General features: G+C 38.6%; 1 protein-coding gene across 1 annotated transcript in view; it reads right to left on the bottom strand.

The window, feature by feature from the left end:
* THSD7A (thrombospondin type 1 domain containing 7A) overlaps window positions 1-20,855 on the bottom strand; it is a 539,353-nt gene that overhangs the window by 108,129 nt on the left and 410,369 nt on the right. Inside the window, exon 9 of the mRNA XM_054020318.1 lies at window positions 7,762-7,953. Coding sequence (XP_053876293.1) covers window positions 7,762-7,953 — 192 coding nt within the window. The remainder of the gene's footprint in view (window positions 1-7,761; window positions 7,954-20,855) is intronic.

Below are 20,855 nucleotides of genomic sequence, written 5' to 3'. Positions count from 1 at the left end.
TGGAAATGCCAAGAGTGCAAAATTATGTTTTTCTTTCAGTTTTCACCAGAAAGATTAATAGAGATAGGACATCTAACATAGTGAACACAAGTGAAAATGAGGTAGGATCTGAGGCTAAAACAAGGAAAGACTAGATGTCTTTAAGTTGAAAAGCCTGATGAAATGCATTCTAGAATACTCAAGGAGCTGACCTAGGAGATATCTGAGACATTAGTGATTATCTTCAAAAACTCATGGAAGACAGGAGAGAGTCCAGAAGACTGGAAGAGGGCAAATATAGTGCCAATCTATAAAAAGGGAAATAAGGAGAACCCGAGGAATTACAGACCAGTCAGCTGAACTTCTGTACCCGGAAAGATAATGGAGAAAATTATCAAGCAATCAATTTGCAAACACCTAGACAATAATAAGGTGATAGGCAACAGTCAACATGGATTAATCAAGAACAAATCATGTCATACAAACCTATTAGCTTTCTTTCACAAGGTGACAAGCCTTGTGGATAGTGGGGAAGTGGTAGATGTGGTATAGCTTGACTTTTGATACTGTCTTGCGTGATCTTCTCATAAACAAGCTAGGGAAATATTGCCTTGAGGGAGTTACTATAAGATGGGTGTCTAACTGGTAGGAAAACCATTTCCAGAGACTAGTTGTGAGTGATTCAGTCAAGCTGGAAGGGCATATCAAGTGGGGTCCCACAGGGATTGGTTCTGTTCAATGTGTTTATAAATGACTTAGATAATAACAGAGAGTACACTTATAAAGTTTGTGGATAATCTCAAAATGGGAGGGATTGCAAGTGCTTTGGAGGACAGGATTAAAATTCAAAATGATCTGGACAAACCAGAGAAATGGTCTGAAGTAAATAAGATGAAATTCAATAAGAACAAATGCAATCAATTTGGAAGGAACAATCAATGCACACATACAAAATAGGAAATTACTGCCAAGGAAGGAGTACTGTAGAAAGGGATCTGGGGGTTATGGTGGATCACAAGCTAAACATGAGTCAACAGTGTAACACTGTTGCAAAAAAAACCCCAAACATCATTCTGGGATGTATCTGCAGGAGTATTGTAAGCAAGACACAAGAAGAAATTTTCTTCCATTCTACTCCATGCTGATAAAGCCTCAGATGGAATATTGTGTCCAGTTCTGGGCGCTGTATTTCAGGAAAGATGTGAACAAATTGAAGAAAGTCCAGAGAAGAGCACCAAAAATGATTAAAGGTCTAGAAAACATGGCCTGTGAGGAAAGATTGAAAAAATTCAGTTTGTTTAGTCTGGAGAAGAGAAGAGTGAGGGGGGACATGATAATAGTTTTCAAAGGCATAAACAGTTGATAGAAGCAAGAGGGTGAAAAATTGTTCTCAACCTCTGAGGGCAGGACAGGAAGCAATGGGCTTAAATTGTGGCATGGGAGATTTAGGTTGGACGTCAGGAAAAACTTCCTGTCAGGGTTGTTAAGCACTGGAACAAATTGCCTAGGGAGGTTGTGGAATCTCTGTCACTGGAGATTTTTAAGAACAGTTAGACAAACTTCTGTCAGGGATGGTCTAGTTATTATTTAGTCCTGCCTTGAGTGCAGGGGACCGGACTAGATGACTATTGAGGTCCCTTCCAGCCCTGATATGCATAAACAGAAGATTTACTTACTCATATTTACTTTAGATGAGATAAAAAATTGAAAGATATAAGCCATCCTACATCATTAAAACAAAATTAAATAATAAAACAGTAACAACAATAGTAGTTCAGGGCATAAGCCAATTATCTGTCTGGGGTTGGAAAGAAATGTCTTGTACAATCTGGTTATTCTATAACTATCCACTAAGGGGATTCTTGCACCTTCCTCTGAAGTACGTGGTATTGGCCACTGTCAGACACAGAATACTGGACCAGAAGGATCTCTGATCTGATCCAACATATGCTTTAGCTAAATACAAACACAAGTTATTGGGCTCAATTCAGGAGTAAATGGCTGAAATTTAATGGCTTGCAATATAAAGAAGTTCTAACTAGATGGCCTAATCTTGTCCCTTCTGGCCTTAAACTCTGAATCTATTAACATGCAATTCCCACATTAAAAGCTTGCTTCCCAATGCCATGCTCCGACCACTAGATAAGGGTCTGGCCAATAGCATAGCATCTTATTCTCTCCTCCCTAGATCCTATTTCTTATTTCAGTTTTTTCCCCCATGTTGTCATTTGTGTTTTTTTTTAATCTCTGTATTTTTTCACAACCCAGCAGTACCATGTTTGTACCATGACAAATACAAAGGAAATCACCTGCAGCATCTGCATTACGCTTCGAGGAATTGCCACAGTAGTTGTGAAGTATTCAGATACATGTTATATTTGTTTCTTCACCCCACAATGAGACCACAGCAGCAGGTTTAAATTTGAGGTCAAGACCTATGCAAAAACAAGCCTCAGTGCATGCTTCCTAATTACAGCTAATTTATGGGAAGGATTATGGCAAGGGAAAAAAAACCCAAAATTGCAGACCTACATGGCACACAGAGCGAGGTGTATGTTGTATATATTAAAATTGGGTATGTGTAACAGCTGTGATGTGTGTAAGGTCACAGAATCATGTCTTTCTCTGTCATTTTAGATTTTCTGATAATGATTTTCCTGAGTTTCTTGTTGCACAGGGAAGATGAGCTTGGAAACACAACTGAGGTACTGCCAGGCTCACAGAAAGGAAACTTTGTAAATTCCCTTCATGCCAAATAAGGAGAATGATTCCAGAAAAGACACAAACAGGTGACTGTGGGACATCTCATACTACACACAAAATCTGTCTCTCTCTGAGTAGATTTAAACAAATCCAGACCCAACTTCCATAGCCACCTTGGGTCCTCTGGCAGTATAACTGGTGTGGTTCAGCTACTTAAGGTGGATGTAGGCCTAGATAAGGTGGTGCACACAACAGTATGTGCACCCTGGCCAGATTCTCAGTTCTAGCAGAAGTCTGCACAGTGCAGGAATGGACATGATGAGAAGGAAGAGTTTTAATCTGTCTTTGTGCTTCCTCACACTCAGCATAGCCTGCAGAATAATGGACTGTTCCTGCAGACAAAAATAGATAAGAATAGGTGGAGAGCAGCAATACACTGGCTAATCCCCTACCTGAGACACACTCCCTACATCTGGAGCTATGAAAGGGGGCAGAAAAAAAAAAAGGCTCTTACATGCATATTTTAAGCCAATTCAGTGACCCCTATTACACCGGGGTACTTCCTGGAGGCTAATTCCACTGGATTTATGACCTTTTTATACCACATGAGCAGCATACGAAGAGGATGCAATACAATGAGGAATTGAACCCCATAAATAGAAGAGTCTAGATCCATGAGAGTTGCATGTACAGTAGAGCACAGACCAATGTTGCAAATCCAGTTAAATTTAGGTTTCCTGGATGTCAAAATAATATACCACTATTCATAATCAGAGTGACAGGATATGATTTTCACTTTCTTTCAAAAAGAGAGAGCAAGCAAGAGAGAGATCACAGATGATGAAGTAATAAGAAGCAAATTCAGGCCTGGATCCAAAAAGGTAGTTGCACAGGCTTAAGTACTTCCATTAATTTCAACAGGATTACTCGCATGCTTGAACTTCAACTATGCTTAAGTACCTTGCTGAATCAGGGTAAAGCACTGATGCTATTTTGAAGGACTGCAATATTATTTGAATTTATTATAATTGGATTGCATGGTTATTATCAGATTCTCAGGATCCTAGAATTGAACTACCAGGACCAGCTGCAGTGTGCTTTTAGTCAAGGGCCCACATCTATAAAATGTGCTCCTTCTGACAGCTCAATAGAACCCAAGTTTGGCCATTTTCAGAGATCAATGTAAAACTCACTTGTTCATTCAGGCCTGTCATCATTTAATCTAGCATCATCATAGTAAGGGGTTTGTGAATGATTTTACTGAGTCACCTGTAGGTTTCGAATTTAAGATGCCCATATCCTATTGCTATGGGCACCATATAACTTAGGGATGGCCATAAAGATTAGACCAGTGGTCTATCTAGTCTGGTATCCTACCTCTAATACTGCCAGTACCAGAAGCTTTAGAGAAAGATGCAAGAAGCTTTACCCACATGAATTCAACCAGTAAGTGTTTTTAGGAACAGGTATTAGTGTGGGACAGTATGAAAATTACATGTCCAGCATTGGGAAAATATCATAGGGCATCAATTTATATAAAGTGCAATTTTTCAGTTTAAGATATTTAAGAAAATGCACATGATTTTTAATTGTTTTTGTAAGTTTTGAATATAGTACAGGTAATAAACTTTAAAAGTAAAATATTAATGTTCAGGTCCTATTGTTTTTATTAACACCATGAAAGATATCAAAGAGCAATCATAAATTTGTGTCTCTAAATCATCTGATGCTTTTCCAGTGTGAAGAGCATTGTCTATAGAAATAATGATGCAATCAATTCTGGAAGCAAAGCTAAACCTTTGTGTGTATTTCTCAAGGTGAAAAGTCACTAATTATTTGTCAAACAAGAAGTGACTAAAGGGTATAATGGATTTACTGTCAGGAAAATGACAACCAATCTAATTTTAGTGAAGCCTAAAAGTTATAATCTGAAATGATATAGTTTAATCCAAGAAAAGGTGAAAACTATACTTCAGCTACGGTGGTAATGGTATTTCAGTTCTACAAGGTTATCTTTTATTCATAAATCATATTTACTCTCTGTGGCTTTCATTCCACAAACACATAGTTAACTTTAAGCATGAGTAATCCCACCCCTATTCAGCAAAGCATAGGCTTAGGTGCTTTGGGACCTGATCCAGATGCCGTTGTCTCCAATCAGTGCCGAATCAGACTAGATTTACTCCCAGGCTTAACGTTTTGTTGAATCAGGGCCTCAAATATGATCCTTGGAAGGGCTAAGCACCAGCAACTCCCACTGGGATCGGATATCCACTTTTTAGAAAGAAATTTAAATTAGTGGTGGAATTTTGGTGGATCATTTGCTTACTGTTTTTTGTTTTACTATTGCACACCCTGACTCCCAATGGTAATCAGCGTCTCCTAAAATCAGGTTTATATTTCTGTGGCATACAGTCAAGATTTGCAGCAGTAAAGGGTGGTAATATTTCTGTTTCCTGTAATGCTGAATAAGCAATTAAAACCAAATGTCTTGAGCTACACATGAAAGCCAACAGCCCATGAACATTTCATTTTGGGGGTGGGGGTGGGGGTGGGGGTATTGGATAATTGTCTTTTCAAAATCTGGTTATTATGATTTTTGAGATGTTGGAATAGGGCAAGAGAAAGGGATAACTTTCATTTTTAAACAGCATTTCTCTTTTGTCATGTAGATCTATCTATCTATGGCAGCTACTTATTATATGACTATTAAAAATCACCCCTTGTACTTCCAACAGAGCTGCTCTGAAGGGTAAATGTCAAAAGTGTCAGCTCCACTACATCTTCCCCATTTTTCTTGAATCCCCTGGAGGTTACCCTGCCAGAACTCTACAGGACTTCTGTGGGGGAGTCAAGGGTGCAACACTCTTTGCCCCTCTTCCTTCAGGTGAAGATCGCGAGGATGCTGCAGTGCAGTAATGTGTAAGGGCCTTGGAACAGATTTTTAAAGGTATCTAAGCCCCCAAAGATGCAGATAAAATCCCATTAGGTACCTATCTACATGTTTAGATGTCTCAGTACCTTTACAAATCTGGCCCTCTGATGTTGTACTGTTTGGGTAAGTATAGCAAACTGTCTTTGATTTTATATTCTTTAAAATTCAAAAGTGGATAACGAATGAATGGTGGCAGTGATAATTACTCAATTTCCCTGTATAGACAATACCTCTATTGATTTGATTGATGAGGCGCTTGTTTTTCTGTAAAATATAGATATTTGGCAGCGCCTATTTTCCAATAGTAAAATATTAACAAATACTGTAGGATTGCCACTTATTTGTTAACATGTAATACCTACAAATTTTCTCTTTTGTGAGTCTGATGTAATGTGACACAACTTGAGTTACAATAGTACAATTCCTGATTGCTCTGGTGAGTTTTTTTAAATGAGAAAATTGAACATGACATTACTTCACAGAACAATATCATTTGGAGCACTGGGTTTGGCGATACTGTTGCTTAAGCAAAAACTCAAGTGCGCTGCTCAATAAAGCTTGCACATAAAATGCTGTATGTGCATGAAGCAGAGTTCTGGTGATTTAGTTCATGGTATCAGCACATACATCTAAAAGTAGTAGGATATAGATATAATCATTTTCCAGAGTTCACTTTTTTTTAGGTGTGCTTGTGTATGTATGGTGTATTGGGAATTCAGTCTCAGACATTGTATGTTTGGGGGGACATTGAATAAAGTTCTGTCTGGATATTGTTTGATCAGTAAATATGCCCACAACCCAGAAAATGCTGCTGCCTGACCAGTTGAGATTAGTTATTTCCTTTGCATAGTCATTTCACACAGGCTAAATCGTAGCTCTAGTGATACCCATGATGGGTGGGAGGAAATCTAATGTGTCCTTAAAATTAAGTTTAATCTAATTTGGGACCACAAACACTATTGTACGTAAAAGATAGTTGTATGGTTATTGTACAGCATCACTCCTAGGTGGAGTTAAGATATTTTGGGTGCCTTAACTGAATATTTCCAAACCTGCGCATGTTTGGATTTCTCTTAAGTTTAACCTTAACTCCAAATTTCATGGATATGTAATGCTTGGTTTGACATAATTACAACATCCTCATAATGCTCTTACCCTTAAGACACTGAGATGCAGTCTCAAACTTAGCTCCACTTTAATTTAGTTTTTATCTGAGAGTTAGAATAAAGGTTTGTGCCAGCATTGTTGGCCCAAATTTCCCCTGACCATCCAACTTTGTGTAGCATGTGGTTTGCCACTTAGATGCCTGTATGCCCGACAATGTAGCATTTGACACGTATATATGATAGTCCTTTTTCTAAAACACAATGCATATTTAAAACAATACACCTATCAAGAAGTGTGCAGAACCATCAGAGCAGACGCATGAACTGGTCACTGAAACCCCTATCCTCGTCTCCCTGACCTGCTCTCTTTATGTATATATTCACTTATCTTGTTTTTATTTAGTTCCGGATACTGCACACAAATTGAAGGCAATTGGATCACTTGCATGAACAGGATTATTTACATGAGTAAAACTTTGCAGGATCGGTTCCATGAAAGGATGCTACAATTATTATTATTAATATGAATAATAACAACAAATTTGACTGTGGATATGGAAAAGCAATTTATCTGTTGTACCCACTAAAACTCTGATCCACTTACTCTTACGCTTAAGTATTTGCAGGATAGGGGTTTAAGTTAGGAGTAATGTAGGGCTACAAAAGACCTGTAGATATCTTGCATTGGAGTCTGTTTATGGTAAATCATTTCCCTAGTTTAATGCAGAATAGCAAAAAAGTGCATTTAAAATAAGTAAAGAAAGACACGCTTGTACAAAAACAAAAAGACTAACCAATATTACTTAAAGCAAAGAAAAACACCAAATAACCATTTCATTAAAATAACAGAAAGAAAAAATACCTGTACTAAAAATTAACATTACAGACTTTTCTAATTAACTAATAATGGATTTTATTTTAAAAAAAAGGATGCACTGTACTAATCTGTTCTCTCTGATCACTGAATTATTTCAGCATTGTTAAGTTAATTAACAATTCAGAACCAAATACAAAGACTGCTGAAGTATGCAACCTTACCTTCACCTGCATATGCCAGAATAGAGCGGGCTCGCATCTGTTTTCCTTCTGTGGTTTTGCCTGAGCAGGTGTGAGAGCAGGAGGACCATCCAGACCACATGCTGAGTACACAATCCTTTGGGCATGGAACTTCACAGACAATGGGAATTGGATAGATAGCATCTCTACACAGCTGTCTGTCAACCTCTTCTCCTGGGAAAGAAAAGGCCAGTAGCAGTCTATCATTGTTAAATTAACTTAAAATGAGCAATCTAGCCCAGATGGGCACACAAATAAATTAGATTCTGTTGTTGTGTAAAAACAAAGTAAATAGATTACTCATCAGAATGACTGTCTTCTATGGCCTGATGTTAAAAGAACATGCCACAATTCTCAAATGTACTTATGTAGCAGAATTTGAACTCTACTGAAATGGATATGGGTGGCTATTGTTACGTTTTCACTTGTCATAGCTACTGTAAATAAATCATGACTATATGATACACATGAACAAAATATATTATATACCCAAATAATATAAGTATGTTAGAGCAGGCAAGGGAGCAGGCTCAATTTGCAGGGGTTTCAGGAAAAAAAAATCTTAATTTTCAGTTCATGTAGTTTTCTCAACCCCCAAGTTTTAATATCCACAACTCAGTCAAAAAACAAAAAACAAAAACAAAACTCAAAAGGCTTTGCATTTCAGTTGGGTGTCAGACTGTGTAAAGCGCTTAAGCAGGATGGGAACAAAGCTCCTCATTTGGTTCTAAAAGTTCTCTGTTAATTAGCAGGGCCAACATCTGTCTCTGGCTAGGCCACAGATGTTTTGGGGTTCTCTTGGGTCAAGTTGAGGTGCACATCTAATTATATACAAAGAGTCTCATTAATGGATTTTTTTTAAAAAAAGAAGTAGAGACTGGAGCACCAATACCAGGATTACATTTAATGTCAGGAAGGAAATTAAGTGCTGCAGTTAAAACTAGGAATCTAAAACTACACAATGGACAAAACACTAGTTAATTTACAATAAGGAACACTGCAACAATTAACTGGGTCGAAGATCTATCTAGAATGATCTTATTCTAGATCTAGATTCTCTATCAGTACTTCCATGTAAGATTTGTAAACAAATCCTTCATCTTTCAGTGAACTTGAAAGGAAGGGGCTTCCCTGCAGAGCCCTGTACGCTGAACCAGCTATTGAGAAGAAGTCCAACTTTACCACTGAGGAAAACACAGAAGCTATTTGGGCAAAGGACAGTACAGAGAGGTGTTAATGGATTGAGGCTCCTGACTCCGCAGTGAAGAGTGAAGTCCAGGGAAAAGGTACATGAATACTGCCAAATGAGTCAACGGGTACCAAAAGGTTTCACTAACAGTGACTAAAGCACATTTCTTCTGAGGGTAAATCCTCATCCTGAATAGCAGAGGAAAACCAGGAATTAAGCAGTTTGGGGCCAAAATGAGTCTTCTAGAGACATGGTCTTGTCACCATAATGTGCATGCATCAAAGAATGAGAACCTAGTTATAGAAATCACTTTCAATAATTCTGGGGACTACACAGGATGGTTCCATTCACCATTTATAACACTTTACTGAGATGGAAAAATCATAGCCTGTCAATGCCACTTTAACTTACTACATTTTGCTTCTTTCATTTCTCTTGTTTTTACTGTGCTGAACATTTTAAAATAGCTGTCTCAGAATCCCTGTAATATTATATGTCAGCATAGAAAAAACTCTATTGCATTATGATTCATCCATTGAGATCTCCCTGAAATATGTTCACGCTCAATGGAACTCAATGAGAGTCCATTACAGTCCATTGGATCAAACGTTTAATAGCTAATGTCAATGAAATAATTTCACATCAAGATTTCCTATGGATTTAGTCCTTGCTACAACAAAATATTTGGTAAAAAATAGTTACTATGCTCTTTATATCTCAGCAATGAAGACTCAAGTTAATATTAATAACAGATGACCTTATTGTCAAAGGTTAAGTCAGTAGGAGCTGTGGGTACTGATAATCACAAGTCTACAAAAATTTGCTTTCTCCCAAGCACAAAGTTAGCCTTTTATTACTAAAATAGAATAAAAAATAATCTGAACCATTAAGAAGCCATCTAAATAGAGACTACATGAATTTTGTGCAAATTGTACAGAATCTTAAAGCCTCTCTGTCACAGGCCAGGAATATACACATCAAGTTCCAAACTTTAAAAAAACATTTGTGTGAAAAAATAAATTCCTGAAAATCAGAGTTTTTACAATGGTACTGACATACTGTTACTTCCAGCATTGTTAATGTAATGCTATAATGACATAGGGTGAAAAATAGATTCCTGCTAAAATGGGGCAATAAAGGGGGCTTGTTTTGATTTGGGTGCACTATTGTCTCCCAATTTCATCCCTGTCAAATCTTTTATTCACACTTGTTCTCGAGTCACAACAGACAAAACCTCAAACCTTTCCTTGACAGAGTTAGTGATGTGCGAAGTTCTGAGGTTCATTTTGTATAAGTATCCTAAAGGTTGGGTGGTTATCTAAATTATCTGAACCTTTGAAATTAACCCATCAGGCTCCATGACAGTCACTTGTCAATCCCAATGGAACCTCATCCTTGTAAAAGGCCTCACACAATGCTCTCTTACCCCACAACCTCCCTCAGTGGGCTCTAGCTCCTCTCCTCTACAGCTCCTTTAAATTATGAAGGGCTAACCTGGATGGTCACTGCTGTAATAGCACTGGAAATCTGGATTCCTGTTTGCCTCATCAAGATGAAATCTGATTGGGTTGAAGGGGAAGGAGTGGACAAGCATTCCCTGAAGAGACTCAGTGTCAGAGTAAGGATACATACTATTCTCGTATTGCTCCATCTCAATGCTGGAAACTTCCATGTTTTCTATGTTCGAAAAAAGCGCCACTGTAACAATGAAGATTACAGTGGAAAAGCATAGGGCTATGTTAAAATTTCCTCATCTCTGCTCTTTTGGGGCAGTATTTAACTAGAAACTCAAACCAAGTTTGATTTCACTGTGAGGGATGAAGTTAATTACAGGCTCAGTTTGGTCCATATTTAAACCGGAAAAGTTCACCCTTACAAATCAGAGTTCTTTGTATGTTAACTGTCTATTATAACAGATCATGGCTCTGGGTTATCCCATTCTTTTATTGAACAAGTATTCAGGAAACTGGATACATTTAGCAAATTAAGATCCAGAAGTTGTCAAAAGTCCAATTTTTATTTCACTGCTGGCAAAAAAATGGAGAACAGTTTTAGAAGATAATATTTTATTATGGATATTTCATGTATTTGGAGGTTTATTATATTTAGACTAAATTGTTTCTAACATTTCACTAATGTTTTTATGAGCATCCTGACTTTTGTTGCTACCTTCTTTAAAGTGCATAATGTAGTCAACTATCAGAAATCATTTGACCATATGTTAGGAACAATGACCAGAGTAAAGACCACACCCATTTGGAAGAAATCCCACCAGACCAAAGTTGTCATCAATAGTGTAAAGTTTTATTTTTATACTACTATATTTATATGGCATGGCAGTCAAGCATAGTACTTTGCAGAGCACTTACCATCTAAACAGACAAAATATTAAGAAATAACAGACTAAAAAGGGTAGGCAGATCGGGATATTTTGTCAGGGCTGGGACATAGGCGGTCTGGTCTAACAGTTCATGTAAGGTGGAGGACCAGGTCCCCACACAGCCAGAGTTCAGAATCAGAAAATCAGGAGCCAAGGTCAGGAACTGAGAGTAAGATATCAGGAATCAGTCCAGGTCAAGAAACCAAGAGATCAAGATCAGGATATGACCCAGAGATCAGGAACCATGAATCAGATACAAGGAATCAGGCCAAGTCGGGAAATCAGGAGATCAGGACCAGGAGACAATAGTAGGTAGCATTGCGTGAGCAGTCCAAAGCAGGATAGAGCTCAGTTGTATAGACGACTTCCTGTTCCTCCTTCTGGCTTAAGCAGGGGGAGCAGACTAATCAGGAGCTTGGGTGTTCTGCCAATGGGGGGTTGGGATGAAGCCTCCGATCTGAGCTGGGCTTCAAATAGTCCTGGTTCTAGCTGATGCCAGCAAGCTATCAGGTGGAGGGTTGGTGCATTATGTCTCCCCTGCAGATCTGGTTTAGGACTCATGGGTTAGGACACTTTTTTCTTCTCTAAATTCTACTTTTATTTTTGTGTAAATCATTTCCTATTTCTTGTTGTGTTTTTGTTTTACTATCTCTTTCCTAACTTACTTTCCTAAGTTTTCAACTTATTTTCTATTTTCCTTTAATGTTATTCCTTTATTTGCATGATACTTAAACTGTCATAAATTAGATGACATCCATTAAAATTCAGCTCTGAGTGATAGCTCCTATTTTTTAAAAAGTGCCTACCTAGTTGGGCAATATTTCTATGATACAATGTATAATGCAGATGCCAAGCTAGGTTCACTTTCTAGTGCAGGGAGGTGCAAACGGCACATGTGAGAGCTGCTCTGCACAGGGGGGGTGGGAGGGATTCACTCCTTACCACAGGAAAGGACAGGCTATGTTCTTCAAGGCTTCCACAAGTGTCAAGAGCAGATTTAGTCTTTGCTTGGGCTCTACCCAAGGTACCCCATCAGTGGTCTTCCTACCCTCAACCTCACCCTCTTCCCCAGGCAATGTCATGCCAGCTCCCAGTGGAAGAGTGACTGATGACATCACTACAAGATTCCTCTGGGCATACTTTCTGCTACTGACACATTCCATTTGTGTATGTGCCAGCACCACAACTGAAGTTGGCCCAACTGGCAAGAAGCACTTTATTTTTTTTAGATCAACAAGTCAGACTTATACAGACCAGCTGCACCCTGCGAATGGCAAACTCTTGCTACAGCAGAATAGGCTGCATGCTCATAAGTATCAGAGTAAATTTCCATGTGATGTTATTCAGCATAACAATCCCTTTTACTGCACTCTCAAAGCAGGCTCTAAATGAGGACACTGAAGACAATACAATAAAACCAGCCCTATTAAGACAGTGCATGCCTAGGTGCATTGTAAAAATTGCTTACCTGAAGCAAATGGGGTGGCAAGTAAAGGAACATTTGGCCCTTTATTTTTAAAGCCCAAATGTAAAGTAAAACCTTTATTGGACTCAATAAGCAACACAAGACAACTGAACTTTCCTCTAAAATTAAAGTATAATAGGAACAGAAGCATTCCACAGGGAAAATGAAAACCTTAGTCTTGGCCCCATGTCTAGCAATCAACCAGAGTCCCTGAATGGCTATAACCTAACAACTTGATGTGTACAGTCAAAAAGTCACTGCAATAAACTGGATGAAATTTCTGGAGAGCGATAAATGTCAACAGAACAATTTTTATTTATCATAAGGTAAGAAATACTGTAGACTGTGGAAGCCTCAGGTCTGCAAGATTCTGTGTGGCCGTGTTCTGAAGTTCATCAAACAAAAACATATACAATCCAGCCTAGAAATTAACATTGTACAGATTTTTGCCTTGGCACTAGTTAGAATCCAAATAGGTTGAAGTCAGTCCCTAATGTTTGTACTAGTGCTTCTGAGGCTGTAAAAGAAGAAATGTCTAAGTGCCAACTTATGGTGGTATCTTGAGATTTCTACACTTCTTGAAAGTGTCATATGATGGCCTCTTCTGAGGTACAACAGATGCGATTGTTAAGTAGATCACAGGAAACACAGGCTAGATACAAAAATTGCTATTTCTTACTTAATAAAAAAATAGAGACTAAACAAATGTAATTAAATATTAAAATAGGAAGGTGGGATCACAATGCTATGGCTGGAAATCAGATGTATTAAATGCACAAATACCGCATTCAAGCATTTTTAGACTATATTTAAAATCATAAGAACTCAGGAAATGCAAAATTAAGGATTCAGAAACAATGCTAATTCAAAAGTACTACATATGCTGGATGAGTTATGGCATACATTTTGGACATACAATGCAACATATTTTACTACACATATAGGTCCCAATCCTTGGGAATGCCAAACCTGCACTCAGTGCAGGATCTGGTGGGAGAGAGGAACAGAGATGTCAAAGGCAACTTTATACCATCTTTGCCCTCCCACAATTCCCAGGGCAACCTAAGGACTACTATAAAAGTACAGTCACCTTCAGTACTCCCCTTTCCCCCGAGGACACTGCAATTGCTGGAGTGGAGCAGATGCCAACCAAACTCTCTCCAAAAATGCTTTAGGAGCAGCAATATCTGGAGTTTTCTCTGTAGCACCTGGGGATTCAGCTATGCCAGGAGATCTTCAGTTGGCCACTTAGGACAACTTTAAAGCTGCTTTGTGCTGCCGGAGTGAGAATATAGCCTCTATAGAATATGTGTACAGTACGTGAGCTATACAAAGTATATCTACACAAAGCCACTGAATTAGCATTCCTGTTGGAATCTTAGTTTTTGCATTTTCTAATTTTTTGTTATGCCAACTACAAATGTAGTTAAGTATTAATATAGATTTTGCATAAAATGTCTTATGGGCATTTTAAAGAAAAGATGAGACGAGAAGAAAAAGGAAAGAAAAGAGAAGCTTTAGAAGTATTCAGCTCATAGAATTTATAAGCTCCTCTGGCTTTGCATGTGGAGCTGTTAGCTCTCTATTCTTCAGTTATCTGGCTTGCAGAGCTAACAAGCTTTATCGGTGGAGTTATTAATTCATACAACTAGACACTTAGGGATAGTGTCTGCACAGCGATAAAAAAACCTGGGGCTGGCACGGATCAGCTGACTTGGGCTTGAGGTCCTTGGGCTCCGGGACTGAAAAATCACTGTGTAGATGTTCAGGCTCCAGCCCAAAACCGAATGTCTACACTGTGATTTTTAGCCTTGCCAGCCCAAGTCCGCTGACTCAGGCCAGCTATGGCCCTGGGTCTTTTATCCCTGTGTAGGAGTACCCTTAGGGTACATCTTCACTGAAATGTAAGCTCAGGGTTCAAACTCAGGCTCAAGCCTAACCTCCCTTCTATCTACACATAATTCGTGCTAACCCAGGGCTTGGCCAGGGCACCAGGATCCCATAGTTATGGAAGGTCCAAGCCTGAGTCAAGCTGGGACCCCGGGTTCAAGCCCTCTTGGGTATGCCTATACTGCAATTAAAAACCTGCGGCTGGCCCATGCCCACTGACTCAGGCTTATGGGGTTCAGGCTTGCTTGGCTATTTAATCAGGGTGTAAATGTTTTGGCTCAGATTGCAGCCTGAGCTCTGAGATCCTCCCCACCTCTCAGGGTTCTAGAGCCCAGGCCAAGTCCGAATGTCTACACCACAATTAAACAGCCCATTAGCCCGAGCCCCATGAGCCTGAGAGAACTGGCACAAGCCAGCCATGGGTGTCTAACTGCAATGTAGACATAACTATTGCTTCTCAGTGTAGATGCAGCCTTAAAAGACTTGTGCTCTGGGAATCTGCCAAAAGTATCCCACAATCCCATGGGTTGACTTTCTTTGTCCTCTGGAAGTCAAGTTTGGTGAATGGTCAAATTTTCCTATTGCACCACAAAGGGCTAGAGTGGCCACACTTTGGAAGTGTGTCTAGGCTATGGCTGGTTGGACTCAGTCCTGCATAACACAGTGTAGACATGGGAGACTCAGGTTGGGACTCAGAGTTCAACAATTCCTAACCTATTGCTACAAATGAGTGTAGATACTCAAGCCCTAGGTTAACAAACCCAGGGTCTCCTAACTCAAGTTCTACTAACCCCGGGCTTACACTGCAGTGTAGACATACCCTGAGGGCTTGTTTATACTTGGAAGTTACAGCATGTTAGAACATGACCCTGAGGAACTATAGTAATTAACATGATATAAAATGTTCAGTGCCATCATTTTTAACTTGTGTAAGCCAGCTGTGGTATACCATAGGATGAATCACAATCAGCTGACACAAGTTAAAACAAGTCCCTACTACAAAGTTTACATTTTGCTAGTTACTATGAGTCCTCCGGGCCCTCCTTCTAACACAATGTAATTTCCCTATATAGACAGATGACACTTAAGAAAAGATCGTGCCTGGCCCTTCTTGTTTGTATGTGTATGGTGGGTAGGGACAGAAGGAGCCATCTCTCTTTATTGAACTCTGATGCAACAGAAGGGCATATCTCCAGTTCTTGGTTTCTTCCTAACATCCTCACAACGAGCCAACCACTGACCCCAAATTGGCTAGGGGTGTGATGTGGGACACAGCCGCAGACCATGCTCTGTGCCCATCCAGTACAGTCTGGCCCTTAACTTAGCTGTGGAGATAAACCTCTCTACATAGGCAATCTCGTGGAAGTTTATGTAATGTTTGTTCAGTTGATTTTAATGTGCTGCTAACTTTATTTTTAATACTCCTGCCCCCACCCCTTATCAAATTTAGCAAACCATATAACTCCTCGCTGAGGATTATTTAAATGCCATATTTCAAAGTTTTTGAGGTATTCCTATAGGGAAAAGAATGTGATTACATTTTTAAGTGGGAACAATGCATTTTTTATCCTCTTGTAACTCAGAAATGTCCCAAAATTTTTGTTTCCTGCTTCACCTCTGCAGAGAGAGAGAAAATAAGGAAATTTCAATCCAAAATGTGAGTTTTGTTTCAGAAAGTTATGAGCATGTCAAAGTGGGATTATAATGGTGTAAGTAACCATTGTGCTAATGAATAGTTATCACACTACTCTGGAAAAAACAAAACAAAACAAAAAACCATAACCAACCAAACAAAAAGCACACAATGTAAGGTAAAGTTCATACAAGGCAGGTAAAAATAAAATAAGATAAATAAAATATGGGAAATCACTACAAATTTGGAACAAACCTGAGTTAGCACACTAGACTTTCACCTTTAAATACCTTGTCTTAAATATAGCTGCTTTTCAGTTTAATTTTGAATGGGTAATTATATAGATTACAAAAACCACCAATACACAATATGAGATGATTGACAGCTACCATTTCCTAGCTTTCATATCAGTGTTTAGATTCCTCCAAAATTCTCTAGAAGAGGAAAAACCCAGTATGTCTAGTATTGGAAATCATAACATTCTGGCTTTGTATTTACAACTGAAAGAGTGTCTAGACTTGAATTGTTACAGCGGCACAGCTGCAGCATGGTAGCTGTGCCGCTGTAGTGCTTCCGTGTAGACAGGACGGTTCTCCATCTCCTTGAGAGATGTGTGTGAGGTCGACAGAAGAATTCTTCTGTTGACGTAGCACTACCTACACTGGGGGTTAGGTAGGCTTACCTATGTTGCTCAAGGGTGTGGATTTTTCATATACCCCAGCGACATAGCAGGGTCAACCTAACATTTAAGTATAGACAAGGGCCTCACACTAACCTTTCCCTCCAAAACATACTGTTGCAGCCAATAATGTTGAACAGGGAAGAGAGAGAGGTACATTACAATTGTGACAGAAATGCATTGTAAAGAACAGAAATCCATAATATTTTGCACGTTAAAAATAATTTCTGCCCCTTTATGAACCTGACAGCAGCTAGAGTTAGAAACACTTGGCTATCTCTTCCCCCTCTCCCCCCCCTGACTTTACTCTGACTTTCTCTGGTGCACTGAATGAGAATCTAGAATGAAACACACCTCACGCTGAAACTGAAGGTTCCTTAGTAAATTCACCTTTTTTTCTTATATAGTATTGACTGAGGAAGGCACTCTCTCTCTCTCTCTCCCTCACAGTATATGTCTCTAATTAAAATCCATGCACTACCAGCGGAAGCGGACCCAGTTTTCATTCTGTAAGGGATAGTAGAGAAGTTAATCGCTGGAAACCTAATCAAATAAACCATTGTAGACAAAACAAAAGACATTTACCTGCAATTTGTCATTATTTATAATCCTCTTGAACATACCAGCCTTTTAAGAAGGAGTTTTGGAGGTAAAACAGCACATGAAGCAAAGTCTGAACTTCTGCTCTTACCAATTCGATATTTTCCTTGTAGTAAATATTTTTGGTTGTCATACAAAGAACTATACAACCTTCTGTTTACCTCAGCACCATTTATAAGCGCTGGACAATATCTGTTCCTATTTTTATGTCTAAAGAACAGAGACTCTAAGGCAGCTTTAATGTTAATTAAATAAAATTTGAGAGTCCTATTAACAGTAGCAAAACTATTCTTTTTCTCTGTGAAACTCTTTTCTATTCCAGTTCTTGAATGACCACTTGTATGACATGGAAGAATCTCTCTCTCTATGACATGCACTGACAATTTTCAACAATTTTGTGGATCATTGACTAAAGTATATATGTTCTATACATTGTACCCTGATTGCCTCCTTGGTTTTCAGTAATCCCTGGATGAGAAGTTAGTGGATATTATTTCTTTGTATTTTTCCCATAAGTTGAAAATTAGTGCCCTTTAAAATTTCTCCACCGTAATACATCAGAAACATCATTTTGATACTATTCTGTACAAATATATGCAAAAAAAGAAAGGGAAAGTCACAGCTAAACTGGGACAACACATTTCAAGTGGAAGATGAGTAAAATCTATCAACAAACTGGTATAATTATAAAGGGTGTCCATTCCCAAATGTCAGCATGATTTGGAGCATGGCAGGAGTTTTACTCATAGGAGTTTTACTAGCTAATAAGAAACTGATTTATTTTCGTTTTCTTTACCATAGGAATCATAAGAATCAAGTACGTTCATATTATTTAATGGTTTTCCTGAATTGATTTCTTAACACAATTCTTGTAAAATTGAGGATCTTTAAGGTGTAGCATTACATAGCAATTTACAAAACAGCTACAGTGCATTTGCAATCACTATCAGCTATAGTAGTTCTTGCATTCCAATTTATTGCTTAGGTGATGCTGTTAGCTGTGTGTATTAAATCAGTTACTAATTCCCTAACCACAGGCCTCTCCCTCAATTACTTCTGTTAAGTAGTATTTGCATTTAATTATGTCTTAATTAGATGATAGCTCATATTCGTGAAGTCATTTTCTTTTAAGAAGCCTAAGTAGAAATGGGACTGATTTCAATGAAGATAAATATTCAAATGTTTCTCACATCTGTTGGTGATGCTGAGGTCTAAGAATGTTTCTCTAATAGATTAAATGAAAAGAAAAGATCATTGTATTGAGATCAGCTGATTTAATGGTTTATTTGCAACTTTACTCTGATTCTTGTTTCAAAACAGAACTTAACATTATTGTTAGAGTAGTCCTTTACTTTTTAAAAATGCATATGTTTTGATAAAAGACAATAGCAATGCAAAATAAGAAATATGGTACTTTGGGACACTACTTGCAAAATACCAATTTAATAAAGTGAATAGCGATGAATGTTTTTAAATAGGAGAGTTGTGCACACAAACACGCATGGAACTGTATCCAGTGCATCTTGTGCACACAGTTACCATGACTGCCCACACAAACCAGGAACTGCATATAGAAGTGACCACAGAGTCATTTGACTTGCCCTTTACATGTGCAAATAACAGACCACATGCACAACTGTGCATATGCAATTGAACCTCCTACTGTTTTTAAAATATAACTGTAGAAAATCAAATATGGTTGTTTTCTCCTTTTTAAAATAAATATTCATAATTACAGTATAATATCTATCTGGGGCAATCTGGAAAGAGTCAGACAAAGACCGCTTTCCTTTTCTATAATACTGGATTCAAGGACCAGGCAGAAATAACTGAAAAGCAAAGGTAGGCGGAGCTCAAAACTTACCACACCTGGCTACTTCCGAAGGAAGAAGCAGGGCTGACTATGGAAGAGGCTTCACTAAACACAGGAGCAAGTGGTTGTGTGTTGTTGTTGAGAAGGCTTTCTTGTTAGTTAAGGAGCTGTGCAAGAGGTGTGATCTTGCAAAACCCAACAATCTATGTGGAAATCTATCCCTAACTCAGAGATATCTACCAGAACCATTGTTCTTTTCTCCAGACTCTCCACAGTAACCCTACTGTCCTCACCTCAGTCCCAGCTAGGGTGACCAGATAGCAAGTGTGAAAAATTGGGACATGGGGTGGGCGTATGAAGCACCTATATAAGAGACAGCCCTGAATATCGGGACTGTCCCTATAAAATTGGGACATCTGTTCACCATAGTCCCAGCTGACAGCACAGCTTCTTTTTGCTAACCTCCTCACATCTCTGCACATCAGCAGCTACAGAGGGGAGCCAGAAGGAGTTATTTCATCCCAGATAGCATCTGAAGGACAGTATGCCAGAGAGATAGACTACTCCATAGCTCCACCTTCTGCTTCCCTGTCCTTGAATCGCCACAAAGTTCTGATCCTCGGATACTCAGGAAGAGAGGCTACTGAGAAGTATAATGGAGAACCAGAAGAGTGTTCTATAAAAATGGTGTTCTCCATAATAACTACTCTCTCCCTACTGCACTAGCTCTGGATTCCCTCTATGCATTATAGTCGCAGGAACAAACAGGTCCAAAGAAAAACACTTTCTCAGAAAGATGAAATCATGAAAGCAATATGGGGACAATCTTAAAAATGCATCAGGAACACATTTAAAAATTCATATTTCCTCATAAAATTGTTGAAAATTAGAGGACTAAATTTCAATGTATACTTAGGCTGTAACTGGTTAAAACTAATGAACCCACACTTTGGGGTACAATATTAATGCTTCCTGTAATTCCATTGTAATGTTTGGTAATGGGAGAACATATGTATCTCCATTTATATTACAGTCATCTATCAGGATTACAGTGAGGTAGATACAGCCTCTAATTTGACACAGAGGGATAAAAACAGGGAGAGGAATAGTATCCCCCCATCCAAATAATTATTTTTAGATGTAAAATGCAGTGCCATCTGTCACATATGTAAGGAGGGCAGATTAAGCAACAACAAGAAAAAAATATTTCCCATAACTATGTTAACTCAGAAATGTATTTTAAAATGCAATATCCTCAGGTATTCAGCTGGTGGTAGGGGGGGGGGACTAAATTTTCCCCCTTGAAAATGCAAACACCTAATTCATCCTTCAATTCTCCCCTCTGGGAGAAGAGCAAAATGTTCTCTTCCTTTTCTCTTGTTACCAGTGAGAACACCAGGACATTTTCTGGTTTCCATTTTTAAACA

Source organism: Malaclemys terrapin, chromosome 2, assembly GCF_027887155.1.
Source record: "Malaclemys terrapin pileata isolate rMalTer1 chromosome 2, rMalTer1.hap1, whole genome shotgun sequence".
NCBI lineage: Eukaryota > Metazoa > Chordata > Testudines > Emydidae > Malaclemys > Malaclemys terrapin.
This window is presented reverse-complemented; position numbering and strand designations above follow the sequence as displayed.